Here is a 17,864-nt window from a genome sequence, read left to right as displayed (position 1 = left end):
AAGAATTTTCCCTTGTGCAAATAAGCCTGAAGAGAGGAGAAAATGCCAGGGATCAGAGCCAGTAAACAGCTCTGCTCTGCCTATGGGTGGAAAAGAAAGAGAAAGAGAGAAGGGGCTGCTCGAGGGAAGGCTGCTGGCTGGGACAAATCAATATGTAATATTTTCTATGGTCTTGTGAGTGGTACTGTACTACGTTACTGTATATAATGTACTATTGATTATATCATATCGTATAATCACCTATAAACGGATATATCTCATAGCCAGAAGGCAGCAGGCTCAGTTATTACTCAGGGCCACCAGTTGGGCATTAACTGTGCCAGGACAATACCCAGCTTGGCACCGGCCAGGAGCTAAAAGATGAAGCAGCAGAGTGGCATGGCTCTGGCCATTGCACAGAGAATGCCACTCCGGGCTGATGGGAGCATCGCCTGGCCATGAGCACACCCTCAGTCACTCGGAGGAGGGAAACGGTCTGTACAGATCCCTCGACCACCTCCTTGTCAGACAGCAGGTTTTGGAAATTCACAGACTGGAAGCCACTGAGAGAGTCTGACGCATGAGGAACAATAGTGAAAACGCAGGGAGGTAATTGTGGTGTAAGAGGGAGAACCTGATCTTAGGTCAGAGAGGGTTATCAGACACGCAGCTTGTGTCTGATAGAACGGTGGGCAGAGATTCAGCATGGAGGGTATGCAGATATATCAGCATGGATGAGACAGAGGATTATAACCAGTCTCACCAAAGTTAGACTGAGGCGTGACAGCAGAAAGATACTCAGCACAGTTGGAGAAGATTATAATGAGCAGACTTGCCTGAGATGAGATGAGGGATTATGACAAAGGAAGATTCACTTCAGCTGGGACAGGAGATTCTAACAGACAGACTCACCTTGGATGTGACAGATGCTAATAGCAGGAGACTCTCTCACTTCAGATAAAAAGGGGTTATAACAGAGATAAATGCACCTCATTTGAGTTGGGGGATAAGAGGGAAAAAAAACAGATGGGTGATAAGATGGTTTATCACGGGGAAAGATTCTCTTTGGATGGGGCAGGACGTTTATAATGGACTCACCTCAGAGGGGATGAGTGGGCTCTAAGAGACACGGGATGGCACAGCAGAGACCGAGATACCTACAACGTGACGGGACACACTGCAGGGAGATTGGATTGTTTCAGAGGGCTGTTGCAGGGACTGAGATGTGCTTCTGATGATGCTTCTACCAGAAAAAGGCTTTTTTCCTGATAAGAACAAAGGATTACAAGGAACACTGACTCTCACAGAGCAGGCCTACGTTTGCAATACAGTAATTCATTTTGGGTAGGAAGGGGGGCAGTCACAGACAGAGATTCACCTCTTTTAGGAGGGAATTTTATAACTCAGATATGGGCTGTGTTAAATTATGAGCTAATATGTAGCAGAGTGGGACAGAGGTCGTAACAGAAACCAACGCATGTTGGATGGGACAGAGCGCTCCGAGAAAGAGGCTTGTCTCTGGTGAAACATGGAGTCAGAAGCAGGATCATTCACATTATCCAAGGGATGAAAGACTCATCTGGGCTATGAGAGGACATGATCAGATGAGAAGGAAATTACAGTGGAGACATAACTTCTACTGGGACTGGTGGCTACAACAGACTGACTCCCTTCCAGGCTGTAACAGAGGGCTTTCTCCATGGCAGGCTTCCCCAGCCCCGTGCAGTGCAAGCCCACCCTCAGCACCCCAGTTTTCCTGTGAGCTGCCTCCCTAGTAGCCTCCGAGCGATGCTAATCGCTGCGCTTTGCTCCCATTTTCTGCTCAGCGATGGAGATTTGGCGATTTTTAACACTGAAAATCAGTGGAACTGCCGCTCATCTCTGAGCTGCATGCCATTCTCCACAGCCTGGCTCGCAGCGGGAGCCCCCGGCAGGCCAGAGCGGAGGGAAGGGGCCTCCCCGCGGCCCTCGCCTGCCCCCCAGCCCCGGGAGCAGAGGAGCCCTCTCCCTGTGCTCTGCTCTCGCCCCGAGGCAGGGTGGTGCTAACTCCCTGTTTTCTCTGTGTGTGCCCTGCAGATGTGTCCGAGGGCTCAGTTCCCAACGGAGACTCCCAGAGCAGCGTGGACAGTTTGCGGAAGCACCTTCGTGGCGACACTTTCACCCAGCAGCAGCTGGAAGCTTTAGATCGAGTTTTTGAGCGTCCTTCTTACCCTGACGTCTTTCAAACATCAGAGCACATCAAATCTGAGCAGGTGAGGGCCCGGCCTGGCCATGCGGACCCGCAGGCGCCTGTAGGGTGATGGCAGGGAGCTTCCCTCACTGAAGCCGCTCTCCCTCTCCTCACCCCTCGTTCTCTTGCTGACCCACCGCTGCACGTACATCGCCTTCACGTTTCACAGCACTTTCTAGTTGTACACGTATCGCTGCACCGATGTATGCCTGTACACAAGCTGTCTCCCCTCACGGACGTGCCACACACACCACACTATCCCTGCATCCCCACGGCCACTTCCCCCTGCAGAGGTGCCCGCAGCACGTGCCCACAGACACCACCACGGCACATCGCGGCGCTCCCAGGGCACACCGGCGACTCGCAGGGTTTCACGGGCCCGGAGCATTTTCCCTCACAGCCCGAAGCTGAGACTTGACTCCTGTCTCCTACCCAGTTTTCTGTACTTCTGCGGTGCTGCCCCCCTCTCCCTTACTCCCCCGCTCCCCCAGCCTTTTATCCCAAAAGCTGTTTGTCTTAATAAAATGAAAATCAAAAGTCTTTTTAAACCGCCCCAAGCCATAAACCAACAAAGGAAGAGAAGGAGAGGCTGGCTGTGGACTCCCTTCATCCCAGAGTCCCTGGGTTTATTACAATGAATAACCTTTATTTACTTTCATTAGACTATTAAGCACCAGCACAGTCATTTTTCCCCCTGAAACTCTGAGCAGGGCCCATAAAGCAAATCCGAAGCCTAATTGAGTTCATTTTAATTTCTCTCCGATCACAGCGAATTACTCTGGTGATAAATCAGGGGGCAGGCTCACCCCCAGTAGAAGGCCTAATTTGCAGCTAATTACAAAACTGATTTCTACAGGAAGATCAATACGAGAAGGAATTGGAAATGACGAGGCAGTCCTAGGCAGGCAGGGACGGGGCGGGGAGGGGGCAGCGTGTGGGGAGCCCGCTGCAGGAGGGGGAGACGTGGGGAGGGGGCTGGGGAAGCGCATGGAAAAAAACGCAGCAGAAAGAGCAGAAAATCAGTTTTAATTTAACGTAATATTAATCAGAGCAACTTTTCCTGCTGTTCTGTAGCCTTCCCGGTCTCTCCAGCTCCCGTGTCTGGTCCGGAGGCTGCCACAATAAAAAGGCAATTACCAGAGCCTCTCGGACAGGACACCCTTTCAGATTCAATGGCTCTCCCCCTCCCACCCTTCTGTTAGCCATGTGGCTCCCCCCTCCCCAATTTCATACCCCAGTGCACAGAGTGACAGAGGCAGGGGATGAGGCTTCTTTGTTTGTTTTTAAAGAGCTAGGACAGGGGTAGCAGCAGAGGGGAGGGAGACGACCCAGCACAGAGCTGGGTTGCAAGGGGCCGACAGCGGCTGCCTCCCGCAGCCCAGGCGCCCCTGTCACCGCCGTGCTCTGCCCTGAGTGTCCCCAACACCAGGGCAAACACCCCCCAGCTCCCTCAGCCAAGAGCAGGGGACAGGGACTTCCCCTTTCTCCCCGCCTGAGCTTGTACAGGCAGACAGCCCCTCTCCTCGCAGCACCGAATGGAGGCTCGGCCACGCCACGGGTACGGGGCCAGATCCCGTGCTCGGCCCGACCCCTCTGCCCCTTCCCAGCCAGGCGCAGGAGGGTGGAATAGCTCATCCCAGGTCCCCCCCGCAGCCCTCTTGTCACTTCATCTTCTCCATTTCCTCCTCCTCCTCCTCTTCCATCTGTGCAGGGGTTTGCCTCTCTCTTCTTCCTCCCCCCCATCTGTACACTGCTCCCTTTCTCTCAGCGCATCAATAGCGAGCTGTCTTTCTCCTCTCTTCCCCAGGGTAATGAGTACTCCCTCCCAGCTCTGACCCCTGGTCTCGATGAAGTCAAATCAAGTCTATCCACCTCTGCTAACCCAGACCTGGGGACAAATGTGTCAGGACCCCAGACGTACCCTGTGGTGACCGGTAAGCTGCCTGACCGAACAGCAGAACCAAGCTTTTTATTTATTTCCCTCATCACCATTAGCTTCTGCTTTTTCTGCTAACGCAAGATACCCCTCTGTGGCGAGCATGGAAAGAGGCAGAGAGGCCGGGGAGGAAGGAAGGGGCCAGGAGAGGCTGGCAGGGCAGCGTGGTGGCATTTCGGGTGCACCGAGAGGTGCCCAGGTGTGGCTCGAGGACAGGTAACCCCGGCTGCGGCTGAGGAGCTCGTGTGCCCTGGGCCCCAGGGACGGGTGCCGGGAGGCCAGGTGTGTCTGAATGCACACGGTGGCTCCTTCCTTTGTGTCTGGCAATGAGAGGTTCGTGGCTCTTCCATGATCCACGCTTGGTTTTCTTGGGGAAATAGTGATTTATGTTTTACTTGGCCCTGGCACTGGGAAGGGCATTTGCAAGCTAAGCACAGGGCTGCTGAGCTGACTGTGAAGCTCCCTCTTGGCAAGCCCAGGGGTCGCCCTCAGCAGCTGGCAAATGAAGTTTGCTCACAGCCTCCCTCCCTCCCCTACCTGTGGGCACATTACACTGGGGTGTGACTGGGAAGCTGGAGGAGGAAATGAACGAGAGCAAGTGCAGCAGGGAGGGACCGGGATGCACAGCAGCAGGAGGCAGTTTCAGCAGCCTCTGCTCCACAGAAGCTTCCTCTTTGCTGGCTGCACCAGCAGGCCTGGTTGGCACAGGCTGTCCCTGGGGCCGCGGGGCACGCCAGCCTGCTGCTAGTGGTAGGTGGCCTGTCCCGGCCCCGCTGGAGCCGTAAGGGGATAGACATTGTGCTGTCACAGCCCCTTCTTGCAGGGCTTCAGCCACCGCTGCTTCCTCTCATGCACCTACCTGCCTCCTGCCAGGCCACTAAAGCAGGGGCAAGGCCCAAGAGCTTGGCCCCTCTGTGGTACTTTCCCTTGCACTGCAATGGCTGTGACCCCTTCAGAAATCCCACAGCAGAGCCGAGCAGTAAGTCGTGGCAGAGGTACGATCCTGGTAGCAAGAGGAGCTGTAGCCTCTTGGCCAAAAAGCAGGCTTCAGGGTCACAGAACCAAGGGAGCAGAGTTCGTGCCTTAATGCTGCCGTGCAGAAGCCACGGGTACAGCCCCTGAGGCCACAGCCGCTGGTCCTAGGGATATTGCTGCATGCACCATCCGGCTGCCAGGAAGTTTGAGACCAGGGGGATCAGTAGCTGTTACCCTAAATACAAAGGGAATCCAGCGTGAGGTCTGTGAAATGGAGCACCGTGGGGAGGTGAACTGCATATTTAGGGAGTGCCTAGAAAGTGTGATGCCCCCAGATTTTTCAGGGCTTTTACCGCTACCAGGCTTGACCCAGGATCCTTGCAGCCAGACAGTTTCTTAGCCAACCAGAAAAATGGCTCAGCTGTGGTAGAACTGTTCCACCTTTCTTTGTATTCGTATGTGCAAGACAAAACTCAGCTGATAGTCATCCGTCTACCATTTAGCAGATCTACAGCTCTTACAGGAAATACTCTCCTCCCCAAGGGGGGCACAGCCAGCAGGAGAGCAGGACTGTCCTCCCTTCACGGAAGGCAGACCCCCATAGTGTGATCTAAAGGTGAGGTGCCTAAAATCACAGAGTTTGATATTCAAAGAGGCCATTAAAATAATTCTTTTCAGTCCTGCTGCCTAAGGGAAGCTGGTGCATTCCAGCCTATTACCATGACAGCTGAATTCCTGAAGGCTGAGGACACTGCATGAGCTTTGAGCTTTGTACATGGCTCTCGCAAGGGGACAGGAGGGTAGAGATTTGGCCTTACAGAAGAGGCTGTGGGCTGAAGCAGAAAATCTTCTCTTTGTCCCCCCAACCCGCACCATCCGCACCCTGCTCCCTGCAACACTCCCAGCTCGGCTTGAGAACATCCCCATCTGATCCATCTGGATCCAAGAGTGAGAAAAGTTCATTTCAGACCCAGCTTGACATTCCCAGGTGGCAACTTAGCACTAACATCTCAATCTGTATGCAACATTTCAATCAGCGCAGAGTAACAAAAGCAGAACTATTAGCGCTGGGAGATGTTCAATGGTGGTAATGATGGGGAAACTCAGAAACTGGAAATGAGAAGGGAAAAAAAACCCTTAACACCCTGAAAGGCGGTGAGGAAAGAAGGGCAGAGAATTTTTCCTCTACACTTAGGCCAGGATCCAATGTTTGGATTAATGGTGCCATTACCCAAGAAAGGACTTCAGATAATGCTCATTCTTAAAATGTTTTTGTTGGCAATTAAATGGTTGCAGTTATTGATCTCCATTGATCCGATGTCCCTGATTTGCATAATCTATTAAAGATGAATGATTCATGATGTGTTTGCTGTGGGGCTGGGCAGTGCTCTCAGGAAGGACCAGAAAGGTGAGGAACTCAAGGCTGCCTCCTGATCTAGCCCTGGCTAGGAGTTCAGAAAGAGGCTGGGACCTCAGCTCCCTCTCCCAGAAAGGGATATTGGAGGAATAGTGAGTATGGAACTGCTGGCTACCTGTTCTGCTGCTACAGTGTCACTTCTGAAATGCCGCTTTCCTCTTGTCCCAGGGCAGTCCATGAAGCCAGCTGATATTTGAAACAAGTCCACCCATGGAGGGTACGAGTTCTGTGTGCAGTTATTTCAGGATATAAGATTTAGCTTCAGTCTACAAGAATGTTTCCCCAACTCAGTCTTTCCAGGCAGGAAAGGTATCAATAGTCCTTTCCAAACCAAAGCTGTCTGACACTGGATTCTTGCCCTTTCAGAAGACCTTAGAGAAAGTCCTCCTTTCTCTGGCTCATGACTAGCTTTCCTCAGCAAGCTCCCTCAGCTCCCACAGGTCTGAGAATACACCCCTCCAAAAACCATCAAAACCTCAATAGAAAGTAACTAACTGAAATACTATGTACAGACGATGCTAAAGTCCCCTTATCTGTCTGTGAGCTTCATAAAATTGAAGAGCTAGAAATTCTGCAAAACTGGCGGCCACCTCCCCAACATGCAAGAAAGCCTTCCCCAAAGCCCAAGCCACCAAGTTCTATTCAAAGGCTGGGAAACATGCTCCCACTGTCCTTTGTATAGGAGAGTCAATGCATATATACACAGCTTTCTTGTGAAGGACCAGAGAGAAAGCTCTCAAAAGCTGCCTGAGAACACAGCCTCATCTCTTCCTCCACACACGGGTCAATGGGCCAGCTCCATCTTGCCTCGATGTTGTATATCTGAGGGACTGGCATAGATCCCTGACAGTGTCTTGGGCAGTGTCTTTGGGTTCCCATCAGGACTCCTAGAAGCAAAGACCCAGACTTCAACATACCCAGATAAGACAAGCACATGCAGTTGAACACCGAGACAAGACGTCTGTTGATAAGAGATGTTCTGCTTCAATTGTATTTATTGAAGGCAAACAGATCAGGCAGATTAGTATAAACTTGTACAGGGCTAGGCAAACACAGAAAACCTCTATAGTTTTCTTTTTTTCAGTAGTTTCCACAGGTCTTTGATTTTTGGAAAGTACTCAGCAGCTCACACTACAGCGGTGAGCAGAGGAGAATCTTGCGTTTTTGGCAGCAGTGACAGCAGTACTTTAAATCACAAGATGTTTACTGAGGCCTCAAATCCTTTGAGAATAAAAGGTTAAGATCCCTCTTTAAACACCATCGGAAGCCACATCTTTTGGAATACACCTGCCCGAAGGGAGGTGTCTTCAAACCAGATTGTGAGTGCAGGGGACTTAGATGAATAGTTTGGGAGTGGAGTCCTTTCCAACTCAGTCAGCTAGCCCAGAGGCTATCCAACAGAAAGGCAGCACTATGGGAAATCAAACACAATGGACTTCTGATGGATGGCTTGCAAACTTGCATATTAACATACCACTAAAGGGGAGGATTTACCTACTAGATAGATTGTAAGATTACAGGAAAGGTAAAGAACAACTTCCCTTAATTGAATCCTGTCAGTTTTAACTAAATAGACTTCACTTACCAGTCTACTACAGCCAGTGAGATCCACAAACAGAAGGCAAAAGAGAAGCCAAAGGAAGAAAAAACAACAAAAAAAAAGCCATCACTCATCAAGCAAGCTACCAGGTTCTGTACAGAAAATGGTTCCTTCTCTTTGGGAAATAATTTTTTCCCAAAAGGAACAAGTACCATCCAAGGTGAAAAATTCTGACAGCCACTCATGAGGCACCAAAACAGAGGCACCAAAAAAGCACAGATCCCATAGATCTCCCTTTTCTTCAGACCTCTACCTCTGGCATGGGGTCAGATTTCTTTTTCCCCACTTTAAGTCCATTTTTACAACTCAGTTAATATTTTCAACATAAATGTACAAAAAAATAATTACTGAAACTAAGCATATTTGATATGTCTGAAAGTCATGCGCAAATAGTAGTTAAACAGCATCTGATTTCTATGAAAATTTTCTAGAAAGTTGTGATACTAAGCACGGAGAAATCACTGGCTAGACACCTGGATCCAAAGTTTTTCGAAATTATAAACAATCTTTTGAGAACTTCAGCCTCCTGCAAGGTGAAAAGATAATATTTCCTTTGTTTCAGCTTAGTGAGTGAACTGAAGAGAATTTTGTTCAGTTCAATAACCAGGTCACTCAAAACTAAGAAACAAACTAGGATTTGAAAAAGCAGGAACATTTGTTTTCCTCTGTCAGTGAGTGAATTATGCTTGGTGTGAAAGGATGAGATCTATTAGTTCTAAACTCAGGTTCTAAAATCAGTTCAATTTCCTTCTTATATATATATATATCTTTTCCTTCACTTAATAGGACATTTTTAATGCAAAATCTGCTTAGAAAAGCCTGTCTTTTTTGTTCCAATATATTTAGGAAGTCAGGGAACTTGTGGTCATTTTATATAATTAGCATGAATAAATTACAAATACTGTTTTTAATTGAATTCTAATTCCACCTAAATACAACTTGACACATATCACAAGTAAAAAGTTAATAATCTAATAAAATAATAATACAGACTCATTCATTATTTTCCCATACAATAATATGTAAAGACAAATTATGTTAAACAACATAATTGCTTAAATAAATGTGCCCAGATGCAGTTCATCTATTTAGCAAAAATTGAATAACCATGCTTAGTGTAAATTCTGTATTTGTCAAAATATTTGTTACCACCCTAGAATTCAACCTTTTAGGAAACAGCCACATGGTGCAAATGTAAAACTAGTTGATCCATCTTGCTGTTTTACGTAATGATTAAAACTGACCATTAAATTTGCTTGCACTTATATTGTTACACTGAGAGGGGGAGCGTTTCCTTCCCCTTTTCCTTGTTCATAGTGATGAAAATCCCCCTTTTGTTCCAATCTACATTAGCCTCTGACACCAGTGACCAACAGCCCTGGTCAAGGCTTGACTGAGTTGCCTCGAGAACACCTCTCTCACAATCAGCTAGGGGCCACAGCTTGGCTTTGGTGATGGCAAATCCTCCAGATGCAGACCAGCAGTCTGCTGCACAGCATCACAGCTGCCAGCAGCCAAGCAGCCTGTGGGGCACATCTCTGGATGCCCCAATGCCCTGAAAATGGAATATGATAATCACTCACGTGGCTGCTACATGATTGTTATGATCCCGCCTCATCAAAATGAAGGAGATATTTTCTGTGAGGGCAGTCTGCAGTATGGAAGTATGCCAAATTGAGCACATGGAGCTGCTGCAGATGAGGGACAGGGGGGATGAGGAACGGCGCTGAGTTCCATATTCTGCACTTCTGAAATAAGGGCTCATTTCTGCAGAGAGGCTGCAAGCCTCTTCTCTATTTAAGATGAGGAATCAACAAAAGTAATGTCCACAGGCCCTCCAAATCTCATCAACTGTTTCCCATACCTAAGAAGAGATAGTATCTCCTTATCTTGCCAAGGAATTTGGAAAGGCAAAAGGCGTTACTACTCTTCCCTGAGACCAAATGGCTGAGGGTGATGGATGGTCAGATGAATGATCCCTGGAACAGACAGAAATGGCAGGGGGAAAACATAAACTATTTCCTACACTTCCAATGGAAGTTTCACTGACAATAACTTTATGATGCTGAAGAAGAAAGCTCATGGACTTAAAAGCATATTGAAGCGAGGAACCCAGAAATGGGTGGGCCTGAAAGAAACCATGCCTTCCTTAAATTAGCATTTAAGCGTAATGGCAAAAGCAGTGAATTTGCATTCCCCATCCATTTTCCTTAGCAAGGATTGGCATTACAGGCTGGACAAAAGAGGACTTTCTTTTTTTAGAGAAGAGAGTTGTATAGTCTCAGATTTTGGCTTTTCTTTTGAGGCTGAATGAAGGAGCCAATAAGTATAGCTATCGTGAAAATTTTTGTGATGTAGATACTTGCCCACTGACAGCAAAGACTGTGCTTTATATCTGAGTTAAGCAACAGCTGTCAGCAGATGTTAATAACTTTTGATCTCCATCAACTCTATTGGATTTAAGCAGGCCAGCTGCTCGCACAATTGAAATTGCCCACTGCAGTCTTTCAGAGAAATGGAGAGCTTAGGGCGATCTTTGGCCCTTCTCAGTAGGTGTAGGACTGCTGTGGACTACCCAGGAAGATCTGTCCTGTCTCATGATCATTTTCCATCATGTGATGAAAGCCTTGGAGACACCTATTGTGTGGACTGTGTGCAAAAATAACATGCTCTGTTCTAATTACGTTTCCCAGCATATATTTCAAAAGCGTTTTGTTTAACACATAACATTCAAGTCCCAGCCCACCAAGGAATATAAGCGTGTGCTTGACTTTAAGGCAGGGAGCAATCTGTAACTGCAACATGCTGATGGGCTGGGACACAAGAAAGGGGACGCAGCATAAATCCGCTGAGCCTATCTGTTTACCAAATGTACAGGCACGACGTTATTTCCCACAGACTTTGAAGCCTGTTTTCCTCACCTCCACCTGCAAACAAATCTACTTAGAGCCAAATGCAGCTGACCCTAGTGGAGTTCCCAAGTGACTAACAGTATGCAGCTGGCTTCAAAGATCCCGATCACAGGTCTGCTGGGTGCTCCATGTTTAACTGGGTGTGAGGACTACGAAACCTCAGTTTCTCTCCCAAGTAAAATACAGAGTGAGTAGCTCAGATTACTTGGAAAGCAGCAATTAATTAGAACAGATATAAAGTCTAGGTTTGTAAAAGTCAGTTTCATAAAAAATGGAGCAAATGGATTTAAAAACTTGACATCAATGATGTCATCAGTTTTGACTCTCTTGGAGAGCAAGATTTTTGTGTTGTTTTTTCTTTCAATGTGTATTTCAATAACACACAAGTTAAGTGTTGGGCTAAAAACATGGATGGATCTATGCAGAAACAGAAAATAAACCTGAACATGCAAGGCTCATTCCCCAGTCAGTGGGAATACAAAGAGAATGCAAGAAAGGTACAATGAGAAGTAAATTAGGTTTTACACACTTTTCTGTTGTCCTAGCAAAGGTCTGTTACTAACACAAAGAAGGAACAAAAAATAGGATGATGTTTATCTTCAGTGCCACTTGCATAATGCTCTTGCAAAAGAAGAGCTAAAAAGCTAAGAAAAGACAAAACAAAACAAAAAAAATGGTTCTAACATGGCAGAAGACAAAAGTCAAAGACAGGCTGTGTCAGTCTAGTTTGGTCTTCTGCAGGACTTTGAGAAGTTCTAAGGCGAGATTCTCACATGGGATGAAGTGATGTGAGTCCACAGGCTGTGGCCTAAATTCACCAGTTTATGAATGCTGAGGACCCCATCCCTTTCTGCTTGCCACAATGAAACCTTTCTAAGGAATGATGTTATTAGTACAGGAGGAATGTAAATGTGGAAAAGATGTCTCAGTAGTGGGTACGAACATAGGATGCAAAACCACCTGAGATACGATTCAGCTTTGACACAGGCTTCCTGCATGAGCTTGGGTACATTTTCTCTGTGCTCAGCTCCTCACAGGTAGAACAGTGATCCCTAGGGGATGCTGTGAGGATGTGTGCTCTGAGGAGTCTGAGCCTTTGGGATCATATAAATATTTTATAGAGACACCAGGAAAAGGTGAAGGATACTAAACACTGTCAAGATTGTGAGCAGTGTTGTCAAGTGGGTGCGCAAAAGCCATCCCTTATGCAGGGATGTGCCATTTTGAGATTCTTCCCTCACTGAAAGAAAAGGAGCACTGGAGGCAGCCAGCTTATCCTCCAGAAAACCAGTGATGAAAAACAAGCCGCTTATCTAGTCCTGCGAACCCCCCTGCTTCCTTCCCTTCAGCAGAGAGCACGATAAAAGCTGAGATGAGTCTCTGTAGGAACCCACAGCTGTGAATCTTCCTCTCCCCCTGTCTGGCCAAAATCCCTTCATTCGCAGGGGGAATTTAGGCCAGAGATCACCAGTTCTAGCTCTCCGCCAGGATAACAGAGGAGAGGGTTAGAAAGGAAGAAAAACAGCCATAACTCAGCAAGTACACTAAGAAAGAAAGGAGCTGGAAATGCAGAAAATGTGTAGTCCTCTGCTACGTTCCCAGCTGTATCCCCACCCTGCTCACCCTTTCAAATTTCCCCCACCATGACATGAGCTGGTATTTTTTTGTTGCTCATACACAAGGACAGTGTGTGCCATTTAGCAGAAAGGAGCTTGGGAGAACAGCTTTCTGCCTCTTTGGAGAGGGGCTGCAAACTCATTCCACCCCCCACTCAATTACGGGTCGATTTCCGCAGCAGTAAGACACTGACAGATACCTTGGGGCTCCCTGGTGCCACCTCACCGAGGGACCCCCATGAGGCTGCGAGGAGCCAGCAGAGCACGGCTCGCGGGCACCGGCAGGACTTGGGGCAGGACGGGCTGAGCATGGCACGCCTTTCCCTGTTCTCCATCCCAAATACAAAAGAATCAGAGGCCGGAGGAAATCAGAAGTGAAACCAAAGGAGGTGCAGCTGAAGTTTGAGGTGGTTAAAATGAAAAATGGGACTGTGCCACTCACAGGTGGATAGATAGATCAATCAATTGATCTCGTCCATACTGACACACTTCAGAGCTATAATTCACTGCTGGGGCAATTATTCCAGCGTGGCAGTGGCGGGAGTTATACTGGAGACAGAATTCAGGGGCTTTCAGTCAGAGGAGAGCTGCACAAGAAAAGGGTAAAGATTCCTCACTGCCACCCGCCAGTAAGGACGCACGGGATATCAGCTGCGCCTGTGCAGCTGCTGAGCAGAGACGGAAGGACGGGTAAATAGACACACTGAGGGCTGAGTTTGGTTTGAGCAATCATTTGCTGTCTGACCTTATCCTCTCCTCTCCTCCGCTGTTCTTAGAGAGAGCCGTGCTCAGCGGCATTGTGTCCCAGCCTCTTTGCCATCTTACTCCTGACTTCTTTATCCCCCTGCGCTGAGTAAGTGGTGCTGCCTCTGCAAGGTGTGAGGAATTTTTCTTCATAAGCTTTGATGTGTTCAAGAGAGGGCTGGGCTCATCTCTGCTGTGAGTCTGACAGGAGCTTTAACAGCCTCAGAACACCGGGACAAATAGCTTCTGGTCCCTTAACCCTGTGCAGCTTTGCAAGGCAAGGCCTGGCACTGTTGTTCCCATTGCGAGGGCTTTAGGCAGTCTTTCAGGCTGAAATCCTCTCCGTGGTGGCTGGGCAGAGCGGAAATCCAGGGGCTGGATCAGATTGGCCTAATGCTACAGCAGCTTAAGCAGCCTGTTTTACCAGAGATTATGGTTTCACTTACACAGAGCGCCTGAAAAATGCTGCGGTTTAGGAAGGATTATAGCTGAAAATTCCGTGCTTTAAAAGAGAAATAAAGCAGGGGAGGGACTAGGAAACCCATCGTGCCCGGGGGCTGTGCAAACAGGATTAACCTCTGCCCACAGCACCTCTGGCTTCTGCCCACCCACATCTCTGCGTCCACCTTCTCCTGCCCCTCCTGCCCTAGCGGCTCCCCACGCCTGCCCTCTCCTGCACAGCTCGGAGGTGCTGCTTCCCCCAGTGACTCTGATTAGCTGCACAACAATCACCACACACCCCAGATCCTATTTACCACACCTCCAGAAAAGTCCTTGCCCAGAAGAGCTTCCTATAGCAAAAAGGGTGAAGAAATGCCCGTCCTGGCTGAGCATACCAGAGGCTTCCCATACACAGTCCGAATGAGGAGGAACTGCACACCTTTTGGCCAGGAGGGATCTTTCCCGATCAGCTGGCCCACAAACATATGTCTTTGCTGCAAAGGAGTCTCGGTGCTCAGAGACCTTTGCTGGCCAGCCGGGTGAGAGGTACTTGGAGGAGAACACAGATGGCAAACTATCATTTTTGCCAGGTAACAAACCTTTAGGAAACAAACGCCTCAGGATAAACAGCATTCACAGATAGAAACTGCCCAGCCCTTTATAGTCTAGGTGAGCATTGCAGCCTCACAATAAGGTGCCTAGAGTTAATTAAAGCCAGTTCTACATTAATGAAGCCAGATTTATGGCCCAATTATATGTCACATTTATATATCTCTGTATAAATCAAACCCACCACAACTAACTTATCTCATATGACATTGGCAACACTTGCCATTGCGGCAGAGAGATGGCTTTCATTTGTTGGCTCTAATTTGTTTACCTGAGGGTGGTCGGCTTGCGAGATGATTTGGATAGGATCTGATCACATCGTCCATACTTCTCTTTCAGGTGTTCCAATACAGGACTCTGTTACTGCTAACCCACCAAGTCTGGGTGTACTGGAGCACCCATGCTTTAGAGTTCTACAATTCCCCGACCTCTTACCCGGGAGCCCAGTTAGGAGCAGCTTCGAAGCTGTATTTCTTGTGACTGTGCAAATCTGCACATCAGATTAGTGGCCCAATGCAAACAGCAGTGCAAATGAAACCTATTATAAGTCCCCAACGTTTCCTCTCTTCCATTGTATCTCTCCGTCAACGTATCTGTCTGGCAACACTGTACTTTGGGAACTACCAGAGTCAGTACTCAGTGCTTTTATGGTCAGAGCCACAAAGCACGCACTATAAAAAAGATCAATTGATCAATCTATCTATTCGCCTATTAATGGCACAGTCCCATTTTTCATTTTAACCACCTCAAAGTTCAGCTGCATCTTTTTTGTCAAAGCTTTTACGGAGCTTGGTTTGACAACCTTTGGCCTTTACCTTGATCATTGCGTTTAACAGATGCTCATAACCATGCTGCTCTCCTGGGGAAGTTACCTTGGGTCTGAGAGACAAAGGGGTGTAATTCCCTGGGCCAAACTGCGTGAGTGTAGCATCCTTGTACGCCCTCAGACAGCGAGAGAACGCAGCAGGAAAGGGAGCACCGAAGCTTCAGAGCATTCTTCTTCCCAACCCTATGCTTCTTCCTGTCCTCCCCTCCTGCATGTCCCCTCCCACACTTCTCCTTCTCCCGCATCCCATCCCTCCCATCCGCCACCGCACTCCATTTCCTCTATCCTGCTGCCCTGCAGAGGCATCACTGCAGCCAGAGCCTAGCCCCCGGGTGCATTTACTGCTGTTGTCTCAGCACTGGCTCCTCTGATCTACTCCTAACCTTTTTATTTTTATTTTTGTTTTTAAATTAATTTCCCTGTAGATTTTAACCACTCCATTTTCATTTACCCATTTTGTTCTTCCTCTCCTCCCTCCCCCACCCTCCTCTTCCTCCCCCTGTTCCCTTTGTCTGTCTGTGTCCATCCCTTACCCTACCACAGAAAACCTCTCCTCTCCCCTCAGTATAAAGCAAGAGCCTCATGGAGCCTCTCTCACCCCTTTCACCCCCACCACGCCGGTCGGCTCTGGGCAGGCTGATCTTCAGCCCTTCCACATGACCCTTTCAGACGATGCGTCCACGCCTTGCTACAGTGCCTTCCTTCATCATGGTGCCCACTTTGGGCAGTCCAGCAGCCAGCCTCTGATAGCAGGTAACCGGCCTTGGCCACAAACTCAGCGGGGATGCTGCAGGCAAGGGGTTCAGGTTCGTCTGACGGGGAGACCAGGAAATGCTGCAAGCTCTTTGAGTGCAAGTGGGAACCAGAGCAACGACGTTCCAGTTCTGTGTATGCAGCATGTGTTTGCAGCTCCACGGAGAGTCAGTAACAGATTTCATGCCTGTCCTTCATTTTTGCAGAATAAAATGGGAAAAGAAGCTGTAACTACACAGAAGTGACTGGTGTCCCAGCTGGATGGGTTTGGGGCTTAGTAGGGAAACACTTGTACAGCAAAATCCTGTGTTGCCTCACTAACCACGAGGCCCCTGTGTACGGGGGGCCCAGCGAGGGTACTGTGTGCTAGCCTAGGTTGATGACTGCAGTTTGAACGTGTCTGCCAGCTCTAGGACTGTCAGCAGGGTTGTCAGCATGGGTTGCAAAAACTACTGAGTCAGACCCATACACAGCCAGCGGGTGAGCAGTGCCACAGCCACACAGCGAGCAGGACTCCAGTCAGCTGGCTGGCAAGCGTCAGCCTTCACGGTGCAGGCCAGGCAGGCAGGAACCAGGGTCAGAGGCTACGAAGTCTTACAGCCATGTGAAATCAGATCTGTGGTGGCAGCCTTCAAGGGAAGGACAGAAGCAGGTCACAGAAGATGGCAGCGCCTAGGAGCCGCAGGCTGGAGGGGGCGGGGGGAAGAAAGTGGAGTTTAAGGTAGGTATGAGGTGAAACCCCCATGCAAGAGGACTGAGGCATCACTGCTGCAGAAGCTCAGGGATGGCTTCGGTGAAATAGTGTCAATCTTTTTAGGTGTCATTCCACCACCAAAGAATGTAATTTGGGCTTTTTCAACAGGCAAGTTCGTCAGAGTGCAGAACATGGTTCCTAATGTTCAAGAAACATATCTTACTTCTGCCTCCTTCATATTCCTATATTATTTTTCTCTTTTGAGCTAACATCCTCCCTTTGTCCTGGTGACATTTGCATTTCTAAACCTCCCTGTAGGAAAGCAGCAAGCAACTGCAGAGAAGACATTTTTGTTCATAACACTGTCCAAGTCTTACTGCAGCCAGTAGGAGCTCTGGGCATTTCCTAAGCCAAGGCTTATCCTGACAGACTCTCTCCAACAATATACTGCAGTGGGGATGCAGACTTAAATGGCCACCCCCTAAGCTAGAAGGCATTGTTTCAGGAGATGCACTTGCCTTAGGACATTTATGGAGAAATGGACTTGGGAGAAAGTGTTCAAAAGCTCAAAGAAAGTCACAGTGATGAAGGTGTGGTTCTCAGTCAGCAGGCTTTGGGAGAAAGGAGGATAGCTGGTACTGGAAGCATGTTACAAGCAGGTCAGACACTAGCTTTGACATAGCCCTGGAGTACAAGAATGTAATAACCCTGTTCACCTGGTGGTAATGAGAGGAGGTAATGGAAGGGGACTGCTTCTACATAGCAGCATTTTAAGAGTCTCTCTACAGGACTCTTATTCATGTTAGTGATACTATGTTTGTTATCTTCTTTTTCAAGATTGGGATTTTGACAGATGATCACTTTGCAACACATTTTGCAAACCGAGTTTTGAGTATCAGCCTCTGCGTGCTCACACCTGAATAAAAACACAGGGTTATATGTGCATGGATCAGGTAGCAGAGTGAGTGTGTATGTGTTCCCACTTGAATGGAAGTGTCAAAATGAATTAATTTTGCCTGCTACTACATAATGTTTTCTCTAACTTTTTAGTGACACTGTTTTCTCATTCATCACCTGATGTTACATCTCAGACTAGTCAATACAGAAAACCAAAAAACCATGAATTTGAAGC

General features: G+C 48.2%; 1 protein-coding gene across 2 annotated transcripts in view; it reads left to right on the top strand.

The window, feature by feature from the left end:
• Positions 1-17,864, top strand: part of PAX2 (paired box 2) — a gene marked incomplete at both ends in the record, with an annotated part of 80,161 nt that overhangs the window by 53,177 nt on the left and 9,120 nt on the right. For both annotated transcript variants that reach the window (XM_084290434.1, XM_084290435.1), the window contains 2 exons: positions 2,056-2,231; positions 4,017-4,143. In XM_084290434.1, coding sequence (XP_084146560.1) covers positions 2,056-2,231; positions 4,017-4,143 — 303 coding nt within the window. The remainder of the gene's footprint in view (positions 1-2,055; positions 2,232-4,016; positions 4,144-17,864) is intronic.

This window comes from Netta rufina, assembly GCF_964035555.1.
Source record: "Netta rufina genome assembly, chromosome: 7".
NCBI classification, from domain to species: Eukaryota; Metazoa; Chordata; class Aves; order Anseriformes; family Anatidae; genus Netta; species Netta rufina.
The sequence above is the reverse complement of the archived record's forward strand: the minus strand, read 5'-3'. Positions and strand labels throughout refer to the sequence as shown.